General features: G+C 44.9%; 1 protein-coding gene across 1 annotated transcript; it reads right to left on the bottom strand.

Moving 5' to 3' along the window:
- On the bottom strand, window positions 1,393-3,610 carry LOC109824490 (gibberellin-regulated protein 9). Its single transcript, XM_020391099.1, has 4 exons — window positions 3,262-3,610; window positions 3,087-3,131; window positions 2,848-2,899; window positions 1,393-1,827 (listed from the first exon to the last, which is right to left on the bottom strand). Exons 1-4 carry the CDS (start codon window positions 3,325-3,327, stop codon window positions 1,646-1,648), a joined length of 345 nt encoding a protein of 114 aa, XP_020246688.1. The 5' UTR covers window positions 3,328-3,610; the 3' UTR covers window positions 1,393-1,645.

Below are 11,836 nucleotides of genomic sequence, written 5' to 3'. Positions count from 1 at the left end.
CCGGTCAGGCCTAGCCACCTGGTGACGGTTCGGCCAGATTTGATGATTTTTCGATTTTGACGATTTTTCTTAGGATTTGTTTGTTCCTGAGCATCCCAACTAATCTGATACTGTGGTTATTCAGTTCTCAACTAAAGATAAAGAGGAATCCCTCGTTCTTATCCAAATACCCACTCCCGAAGCTTATAAATAGGAGCTCGGGTGCTCATTTCTCCAGGTTGGACATCAAGAGGGCGAAACGCTGCCGAATTGGAGAGTGGAACCAAGAATTTACAGCAAGGGTTAGCAGATCTTGGTGATCTCCTGTGCATAAAGAGTGGAGTTCGAGAGATCTAAGACATGTCCCCTATTCCTCCGGATTTAAGCTTGGTCTTAAATCTCGAGAAGAGCCGTGATCTCGCTTGGTCGAGATCATCGCTACAGCGATTACTTTCTTCATGAAGTAAGAGCTTTGATTCCATAATCTGTCAATCGGATCTGAACCGCGGCGGTCCACGGATACTAACGTCCCCGGCACAGGCAAAGATCCCACACAAGCAGCGGGTGATAAACGTTCGTTGCGCTGTTTGACAATAGTCGTATCTTTTGTATTTTCATTGTATAAGGAGATCTTATAAAAAGATTAACTTTTTATTTGAGTTTATTGTAAACGATTAAAGTTGTAATAGATTCAATCACAATGAAAACAACGATTTTCGACCCAAACAAGTTACATTGCAAATACAGTCACACACTATGAAATGCTAGCCTAGCAAATTTAAGTCTCCATTCATTGCCTAAACTAATATATGACTAATTTATTACTTATTTTCTTAATCTTTTTGTACATCTAGTCTATATGAAAAACAAACAATCATAGTTTTATAGAACTGTAAATAAATTTGAAAATTTCTTTTTCAAGCTAGTCCATGCAGTTTCAGCACCAAAAATAATAAGGACGACCCTAATTACTGAATCGCGAGCTTGGAACGATAGCTCCATTTGATAGCCCAAAATATGTAGGATGGGAGGAAAGTTCGGCCCAGGACTATGATAAGACTTTAGTGGTGGCTTTGGGCTGAGCCCAACAAACAACATTTTCAACAGGTAGAGTTGTTTTTTAAAGGATGCTATATATTTCAGGGGAGATTGAATTAAAAAAAATAGAATGAATGCAGCAAAATGGAAAGAGCTTTTAGTGTTGACTCTCATTTCTAGCGTTGACTTTCACAAGTCTTTTTTTTTATTTACTTATTTTTCATTCTTTTGCGTCGAGAAATTATGGTTAGTTTCCTTTCAAAAAAAAAAAAAAAAAAAAAAAAAAAAAAAAAAAAAAAAAAAAATTTTAAAAAAAAAAAAAAAAAAAAGAAAAAAGAAAAGAAAAGAAAAGAAATTATGGTTAGTTCAATCAAGTATCACAAGTCTTTTCTTCCTCTTCTTATAATAACTTTTTTTTACACGGTAATTGCTTATGTACCGCTTTGTCATATATAACACAGTACAAATCCGATAACATCACGAGGAGACAATATCGCCAAGTAGTAGGATCACAGGGACCCTTATTACACCGCAAACCAATTATTCAATCTACATAGAACCTAAGCTAAATAAACCAAAGTAAATATGAATCTAGTCCATTTATTCTGCATTAATCATCGGACATTTTTCAGGGGCATTTGGGTCTTTTGCCGTGGGTCCTGAGTCTAGCATAGCAAGGGCAAGAGTTCTTATTGCCGTAAGTCCCTGCAGGAACACAGTGGCACCTCAAACAGCACGTGCCACATGCACGGTGGCAAACGTTCTTCCTCGATGATTTCCTGCATCTCCTCGCGCACGCAAAGCTGCAATCTGCAGTATATATATATATGCGAGGAAATTTAAGACAACGAAGAAATAAAAGAAAATTTATGAAGTACAGATTTGTCTTGGTTACTCGATCATTCACGTAAAAGATTAGATTTTAACATGTCAATTGAATTAACTGAGAAATTAACGTATACGCGTGACATCAAGATATCCATTTAATTATTATATGAATTAAATGTTTACTTATTTTCAAAATACAAATCAAATTAGACCGGATATCACGGATAAAACATAAAAGGGTGAATTTTACAAAACCCCCTAGAAGTTGACTCCACTTTGAGATAACCCCTAAAAAGTGGAAATGTTAAGTTCACATAACGGTTAAAACTTTTGCATTTTTCTGAATCTATTTCCTGATAACCCCCAACCTTTTGGAATTGACTAAAGAGTTTGGGGCTAATTAAGTGACGGTTCCAAACTTTTTTGCTATACTTCAAAATGAGCCAAACTTCTTGGGGTTTTTTTGAGAAATTTTCTAGAAATAAACTGTGCTAACATTTCAGGTTGCTTATTCATATAATATTAAGGTATGCAACTTCCATTACCGTCTCATTTTGCAGCATTTCCAACTGAGCCTAACATGTTCTATAGCAATCTAGTATTGATTTAATCTCATATTTGCATGAATTTTTCTGGACAAACACTTTCACCTTAGTTTCCTTTTTTCCAAAGGGAAGCTCTATAATCCTTATCAAGATGCAACATTACTCTGAAGAAAAGTTAATAGTAATGTGGATGTATTACTGAAAATTTTTGGCCTTTGCATTGGTTCATAGGACAGAAATTTCTTAGAATGCGTCATTCTCATTCTGATACATAATAACCAATTATCAGTAATTGCTAGTAATTTGTATAATCAGACTTGCACAATGAGCATTGTGATATGAACTCAAACATACAGAAGACCAGCACCCTATGTATAATCAGCTTGAAATAACGTCTCTATTTATCTTCAAATGCATTATAATTAAAAAATAATCCCAAAAAAAATATCACACATACTTATCTTGGGACGGCGATGGTGCATTTTGTCTGCAGTCACCACTTTATCATCCTGTAAAATCAAGACCGATCGTTAAGAATTTGGATCTCACGTTCAATCTCAAAATCAATATTATCATACTTACAGTTAGGAAATAAATTCCATAAATGAGAGTGAAGATTTTCCAATCTAGTAATATAATTTTTTCCTGGTTAAGTCAAAATAGCACTAGAATTATGTGCAAAAAGAAGTTGCTCACATCTTGGACTTCCATGCCATGATCCAAAGATGCTTCTGCAAACACCTACATTTGATGCAATGAAAATGTACTCATTAGCGAGGGGGGAAAAACAGCTCTATAAGAAATTTTGCAACAACTTATTGGGTTAAAAAACAGAGAGAGACAGAGACAGAGATGAGTTTAAAAATGATACATGGAACAAGAGGAAGACAACAGCGAAACAAAGAAACAGCTTCAGGGTGCTACCGGCCATTTTCATATGATAGCAAGAGACCAAGTGATGAAGGAAGAGGTAAAGGGTCACCTTTTATAGGTAAAATTTCCCCTCAATTTCTCCTTTTCCCCTCCCCCTTTTTTCGTATCCATCTTTACCGTGAATCATCACGATCTTCTCATGATAGAACAGGGACTAATTAAACTGAAGTTTTAACCCCAACAATCTACGTCGTAAGTTCCATTGACTGAACTCAGTATGACATGGTAAAGATAGAGATCCTTGTCATAATAAATGTAATTTAGGCTATTACTATCCAAGTAGCTAACTTTTGAAACCTTTCCATCTCAAGAAGTCACATGCAAGGAGGCTTTTTAATGGTGCTGTGGCTTTATTAGCTCATCAACAACCTGGCAATCTTTGAAGATCGCCTTTATTCAACCGTGCACAAGCGGGTGTGAAGCAAAGGTGTTTGTGGTTCTTTGCTTAGGACATAGGGTAAGTTAAAGACATGGGCATATGCATGTACGGGCCATGTGAGTTAGTGAAGGAGATTACAGTGGATGTCATTGTCCTTCGTTGATTGGCATTACTCTGGATTTAGCATTATGTGAGTAGCATGCAACTCTGTTTGTAAATGAAACAGATAAAAGGGAGGATGTATTTCTGTAGTTCTTCTCATTTCATTGGGCATGTTATGCTTCATATATTACTAAAAGGAAGCATTAACACCTCCATACTGTCTCTAAAGCTGATGGTCATGTAGAATTTACTAAAACGAGTAGAAGTCCATTGCTTGGTAGATAAGGCAAGGACAAGGTTTTTGACAATACTTCTTTTAAGCAACAAGTTTTGGCATTTTACATTTAACCCCGGAAATATTTGACAAGTTTTGGCATTTTACATGTTAAACTTCTTTTAACCAATAAGTTTAGGAAATCCATTAAAAAAGTATGAAAAATATTAAAAAAAAAAGATGATCTGAAAGGGGTTTCTTAAAAGTAGGGGTATTTTGGTCCTTCGGACATAATTTGCATGTGACACGTCAAAACTAGCAGTGTTCCTTTTGGGAATTTCTTGACAAAACTCATTGAGGGTTACGTGAAAAACACCCTTGCGTTCACCTCCCTCCAAAATCTGTTGTGTTCATCTCCCTCCAAAATCTCCCAAATAATAGTGAAATTTATGCGAAAACACCTTTGCATTCATCTCCCTCCAAAATCTCCCAAATAATAGTAATAACCAGCCTATCCCCATACACTTGTGATCCATCCTTATCCTTTCCAAGACCCTAAATGGCTTTCTTCCACTGCCATGCTCTTTTTTGCATCCTCAAATGACCTTACTTTCTTCGACTGAAAGATAAAAATAGCATATGGTTGATTCAGGGTCAATATATTTTGCTAATTGTGTGTATTTTATAAATTTTTGGATAGGTGCCTGCAAAAAGAAAGAAGCTAACTTGATCAAGGAGGCTATGATAACCCACAAAATCTATGATCCAATGGGGAATGAAGGTGGAGAAGATAATGCTACGTCGGCAATGTTATGCGCCGTGCGGAAGCTTGCTCGACAACCAAACAAGTTGGCGTACGATGAGAGAAGAAAAGCAAAACCAAAACACGAGTGCAATTCACCAAAATACAGCACAAATCAAACCAAACACAGAGATATACGTGGTTCGACAATTGCCTACGTCCACGAGGAGAGGATGGAGAGATTTTACTATATGGAGGAGAAATACAACGGGTTACAACTCACACAATCTCTCAAATATAACCCTAACTAAACATCTCAACTCTCTCTCAATATCTTCCTCTCTATGTGCTCAAAACAATGCTAATTTTCTCCTTACGAAACCCTAAAAACGTGTTTGTATTTATATCAAACACCTAATCCAAAACCAACCAGGAAAACAAAACAGGCTCATAACCGCTTGTCGGTTGACCGCACACATGTGACCGGTCGACTGGCCAGAGAGCTGAAAAATCAACCCTGTAGCGTGCATGTAGGTGTGAATTTCTGATCTCCCAAAACAGGGATTTCGTTTGTATTGATAAGAATAGCTTATTACAAACTAATGAATCAAAAATTACAACAGAAGCGGAGGGAATACCCTCCTTGTTTAACGTGGGGACTTTCGTTAGCTATAGGACGCTTCGCTCGGTTCTCGCACCGAGTCTGCTTCCCTTGGACGATTCGACCGAGGTTGTTGGCGCGCTTCAGTACACAGTAGAAGCACGGATCGATGGAGTTCGAGTCTCCGAGTTTGACGACAGAAACTGGGAGAGGAGGCTGCAGTGCAAATGTTATGCAAAGAGCTTGTCGTCAACTCTTTTGAGAGTCGAGAGCCAGTAGTTCAGTTAACTGATTGAATCAATCAATTAGCTATGAGCGAACTGTGAAGCCATGAGAGGTTCTTAAATAGAGGAGAGACGGCGTGGCCGCTCCTTGAATCATAGGATATGACCATGTCTTGGGTTTGTACTGTGAGCAGTTGCTTGATGGGTTCGGAGTATTGTACTCCTTCCCTTCACATCGCGAGGAGTGGGATGGCCCCTCCTTGTACGTGGGATAGCGGCTGTCTAGCACTCGAGTGGGTTTAGCCAGCTTGCCGTTTGTAGGCAGATTCAGCTCTTGACTCGTGCAGGCGAGGGAGAGCTTCCTGCAGGCGGATCTGGCGAGTGACCGGTCACTCGTACTATGAACGGTTACTTGATGGGTTTGGAGTACTGTTCTCCATCCCTTCACGTCGTACGGGAAGTGGGAAGGCCCATCCCTGTACGCCGCGTAGCGGCTGACGAGTACTCAAATGAGTCCAGTCAGCTTGCCATTTACAGGCGAATTCAGCTCTTAACTCATGCAGGTGAGGCGAGCTTCTACCTTGAGCGTGCAGGCGGATTTGATGACTGCATGGATTTGACTGGTTGCGGCTACTTGGTGGGCTTGGAGTACTGTTCTCCATCACTTCACGTCGTGAGGAGTGGGATGGCCCCTCCTTGTACGTGGGGTAGTGGCTCTCAGGTACACTGTTTGTAGGCGAGTTTGGCTATCGGCTCGTGCGGGCGAGTCGATCATACAAGCGGATTCGTGATAAATAAATGCGAGCGAATTTGGGTTTGCGCTGGTGAGTCCAGCCCATGGGTTAGCCCCCGTCCTCAAGATCGGTGGACGACCCCAACTCGCAGGCCAATTTCTCGTATGCCTGCAAAGGTAATTTTTACCGTCTACAAGACCCCCTTCAAAGTTTTCAGTCCTAAACCGGCTTGTGTGTGGTCTGGAATACTTTGAATAAAGAAGTTCCTGGCGAAGCAAGTGTATTTGGTTCCTTTTAGGATTTTTAGCAAACCCTCAGCTATCAACGGGTGCGAAGCAAGTGTATTTGGTTCCTTTTAGGATTTTTAGCAAACCCTCAGCTATCAACGGGTTTGATTTGCCTTTACCGATTACCGTTTGAATAGGATTTTTAGCAAACCCTCAGCTATCAACGGGTTTGATTTGCCTTTACCGATTACCGTTTGAATCGGGTTAGCCATACTATTCCCCTCAGTATGATGAGTTATCGAGTACCTTCTCTTAGGCTTAATGCTAAGAATTCTGCTCTAACCCTTAGCCGTTCGAGGTGTGGGTTTGAGTGAGGCCATTCCGTTGGTGGTTCAAAACTCTGGACGAGTCGGATCGTTCAGGCGAAATTCATTTTCTTAGGCGGAATTTGAATTTGGGCGGTTCGAGCCAGGTTTTTTTTGTAGACGAAACCTTTCCTTTAGGCGGAGTTCGATTTCGCAGGAGATGAACCACGTGTTCCCCGATGAAGCTTCGTGCTTTCCAGCTAAGGCGGCGTGGGCTCGTCAGATCGCATCAACTGTGATTTTGACAGTATGACGTCAGCTCCGTGCGCCTCGCTCGACAACAAATCATGGCCGTGGTTTTCGAATTCAGCCGTCAGATCCGGTTCGGGTCTTGGGTTTTGACCGGCCCGTTTCATGTTTTGACGGTTCCTTCGTAACCGCAAAAAGAGAATGAACTATGGAGAGTAATCTAGGCCGTCGATTTCGATCGTGGCCATGTCTCTTAGCCGCTAGTGTTTCGCCTCTTGAGGGCGATCGTGGCCACGTTAGCATCTCCGCCTTTAAATAGGCTTTGTTCTCCTCCTTTTGAGAGCTACTGTGCTCAAAAATTTCGTTTCGTGAAAGTTTTCTAAAGAGAAAGAATTCCCGCTTCGTCCCCAACTCTTAGTCATGGAGCCGAAATCTAAGAAATGCGTTGCAAAGGGAGGAGGTCCTGGATGCTATTCTGATCGCCTCGCTGCCGGTATGATTGCCAGCATGCCTGAGACGCATTTGGGTAAGTCAAAAGATTCGTCTGACGACCTTGCGTCGATTGTCAACGTCGGGTCGGAAGGATGAGTATCGCTCGTCTTCCCCCATGGATTCCGCCATTTTTTTGGCAGTCCTCCAGGTTTGGGTAAAATCGGCCTTTTTCAGGCGGATTTTACTTTCATTTGCAGAGGATGACTTCTATCTTTACAGGTGAAGTTAGCCTTTATAGGGCGAAGGCGGATTCGTCTGTGACAGGCGAGTTCGACTTTTGTCTCATAAAGACAAATTCAACCTGTACAGACCGATTTCGTCTTTGTCAAGCGGGCTTTGCCTTTTTGACAGGCGGATTTACATTTGTCTGGCGACTTTGCCTGTCTTGGCTGGATTTGCCCTCCCTCTAGGGTGGATTCCGTTCTAATTCTCTGGTTCTGCCTTGCAGTGTCCTTTTCTAACGAAGCCCTTCCGAAGGGCGTGGCTATCGGTCTTGCCGGAGGTACAGGCTATATGGCGCCTCCCCGATTCCTTTTACTGGATACGGTGCCCGTGTTCGCTGCCGACAAGCCGGATGGACTGATCAAGAGAGTCACCGACGGACACCATTTGACGTTGCGTGAGTTGACCACTGACGCGGTTTTGACAGACGAGGCCAGGATAGAGCTCAAAAAGCCTCAGTTTTTGTTCGGTGACGCCGCGACCGATCCTTCAGTCTTATTGTTCAAGGAGAGCAGGTAGCTCCGCGTGGTTGACGGGGTCCATTACTACCTTCCCAGCATGCCGAGGGGGTTCTCAATTGTTGAGTTGCGGTCCTTTGCAGTTCCGAGGGTGATGAACTGGGATTTGACCCCAACTCAAGACGGGGTGACATGCGGCATCTTCACAGGCTCCACGGCCGGGTACGGGGTAGACAGCTCCTACAAACGTGTGACCGCTCGGGAAACGACTGCAGTCGCGGAGACCTTCCGTCATCGATTCTTTCAAGCTGGTGGGAGCTTTCCTCCAAAGGACTTCAGGGCCCCAGGGTGGATCTACTCTGCGTCGGGTAGCAGTACTTGGTGGTCCAAAATTACTGACTACATTTTGGCCGAGAATTCTGACCTCATAGATTCAGAGTTGTACGTATCCATTCGGGCCACTCAACACGGTCTGAAAATTAACGCTCCCCAGTTCCACAGCATTTTGGAACTGTATTGTACGGATAGCGACACGTTCAATACCCCTAATGGAGAACTCGGCATAACCCTTCACGAGATGTATGACGTGTCGGGGTTACCCTTGGGAAGCTTCCCTTACGAGGAGTACGTCCCAGGTCAAGATGAGATTGACCAACTGTCGACCCGATCCCCCTAGTGGTTGAAACCTTATGGGAGTTGTTCTGTCATTACCATATATGCCTCAATACCCTGGGGGTAGTAGACCATAAAGGTAAGAAAAAGAGGGCCCCAGGGATCAATCATAAGAACTGGGCTGACTACTTGTTCCCGGAGAATGACGTCAAGGGAAGGCCTACTCTGCCGCTGGGCGAGTGTGACCAGGCCGAAGTGGAAAGGAGGAAGGCCGAAGGGGGAGCCACCATGACTCTTGAGCATGACGAGGGTGGATTCAAATTTGGAACGGTTTTCCACTCGTTCCACCACCAAGCCAAGTCCCCTATATCCGGGAAGGCCTTGCTCGCGGGGTACCTCATATTGTGGCTGAATAGGTGCGTGGTCCCCACTCATTCCTTTGAGGCGCTTCCGGTGGAAGTCGTGTACCCTACGATTCGCCTAGCCCACGGGAAGTCCTACGCGTTGGTGTCGGCGATGATGGCCTGTATCCATCGGGGACTCCGCACATTGACGGCCTAATTTTGCCGTGTGTCGATTGTCAACGAAGGGGAAGGGGAAATCATCAGGACCCCTAACCCTAGAGTGGGGCTACCCTACACTTACTTGATGGCGCGGTTTGTCTACCACTGCGAGTGCTTGATGAGCGCCCCAGCGACTCTTCAAGGAGACATGTTCGTTCCGTTTGTCCAGTGCCTGGAGAGATGCTCTTGGAAGTGTAAAGACATCCCCGACGCACCGAAAATACTCTCCCATTTTGGCTATTACAACTTTCGCCGTTTCTTCCCCTACTTCAGTGGAGGAGGATACGACGAGTCTCTTAGTGACGTATCGACGGTGGACCATCACACTATTCTCTCCCGTGGTGCCTTTAGATGGTTGGTGAATATTCGACTGGGGTATCATATCCTGTGAATAGGCTCGGTGTGCTACCTCGAGCCGTACATTCCTTGCCGATTTGCCCGCCAGTTTGCGTACGACCAATTATATGTGGAGAACATCAACCCCACTTACATTTTGAAGGAGGGTTAGTGGATGGTGCCCGGGGATAGTTCTAGACTCATGCTGGTGGCACCCATGCTCGTTTTGAACTTCCTGCAAAGGATCATGATCTGCACCACACGCTCCTATATTATCGGTGATATCGGGGCGCTAGCGCTAATCCTAAGGGCTTCCGGTTCCAAAGTTCTTATCTGGCGGAACACGGACGTCGTCCAAAGGGAGCTCCTCGCTCCTCGAGGCAGAAGGGCCGCCAAACTGCTAGAGATTGGTTTTCGGAAGATCCTGATGAAGACATCGAGGGTTTTGATGCAGGTTTAGACGAATCCGGGGCACCTGAGGCTCAAGCTCCTTCCCCTAGTCTTTCGTTGGACTCCACCGGTGGGCAGAGAGAATCTGACGAGTTAGTCCGGGTGGGCGAACGTCTGGAATAGGCTCGGAGCACGATAGCTAGACGGATGGGGATGCCCCTCCTATCTCTAGTGGAGACGGCCAAGAAGGCCCGTCGTGAAGAGACTGGTTGAGGCTGTCCAGAGCGCCGGAAGGCCAAATGACGTTGCTCAGGTGATTCATTCCTGGAGTGACCGCTTCCGGGACTAGGGCTATTTCGCCCTGCCGCACCGGGGATAGTTCTGGTAACTACAGAGGATGCTCCTCCATAGTCTGGTGTGAGGCCACAGGCGGGAGCCTCAACGACCCCTACGACCGTACCAGTAGGTGATCCTTAATGCCGTACTCTCAGGTGTAATGTTAAATTCGCACTCCGTGACGTTTGTGTTGACTTTATGTAGGTACGGTTGAGAAGGTGATTTCCATCCCTTCCGATGAGGAGGAGGGAACTGGGGATGAAGAGGAGCTTGGTGGCTCAGGTAAGGGTAGGATCTAGCGTTGCTGACCCAAACATACTGAACTATCAATAGGGCTCCTCTCGAGGGGCATTTACTAACCCTCTTCTTGTACTCGTAGTTGACCCATCCCTTGAAGTTACTGGTAAAGAGGATTCCCCCTCTTGGGCGGGCCATTCGGCCGGAGAGATGGGTGAATTAGAGACGGACGATGACGTCTCGATTCATGAGGCGATATCGAGCGGGGAGGAGGCATTGGCTTACGAAGAGGCGCCAGACCAACAAGGGGAAATCCCTATTCTTGAAGAAGCGTTGGCTAGGGGTGGAGCACCGGCGCAGGAGTCTCCGATCCTAGGGGAGACACCCACTCGACTGGTGACCGTTTCCACATCCTTGGCGACTGTCGGCGTTGCGGCCGATATTCCAGTGACATCGGCTGGCGCTTCAATTTTGACGGTCCTTTGGAGCGCTCACGCAAAAGAAAGGTGGCTCGGACCCTGGCTAACTTCCAAGACACTCTCTTGGACTGTATCAAGCTCGCATTGGAAGAGAGCTGCCCCTTCGAGGAGTTCAAGGATGACCTCGATTATGATATGGTTTTCCTGATCAAGAAGCTTGGTGCTACCGTGGCTAAACCGTACTTTAAGCATTTGGAAGAGGTAGAGCGGGCTATCCGATAGTTGCTTATCCTTCGCGCGAAGAGTTCCGAGATCATTCATCTCGCATCCGGCGAGGTTCAAGCAGCATTAGAGGAGCGCGACCGCAGACTGAACGAGACCACATCGTTGGAGGCAAGGTTGTCGGGAGAGTTAGAGTGTGTCAAAGCTGAGAATGAACGAGTGAACCTCGAGCAACAAAAGGCTGACTCTCGCCTCTCTCGCTTGTCTTCAGAGATAGTGAAGCTCAAGCAAATCATTGCTAATGCGCAGGCCTCACTAGCTACTCAGGAGGAGGCTCGTGAATAGCTACTAAGGGAGTTGGAGGAAATCGAGTCTCGACGGTAACTGGTCGCTGGTTCTGTTGAGGAGAAAGATCGAGCCCTCAATGAGGCTAAACACACCATCCAAGA

This window comes from Asparagus officinalis, chromosome 9 (assembly GCF_001876935.1).
Source record: "Asparagus officinalis chromosome 9, Aspof.V1, whole genome shotgun sequence".
Taxonomy (NCBI): domain Eukaryota; kingdom Viridiplantae; phylum Streptophyta; class Magnoliopsida; order Asparagales; family Asparagaceae; genus Asparagus; species Asparagus officinalis.
This window is presented reverse-complemented; position numbering and strand designations above follow the sequence as displayed.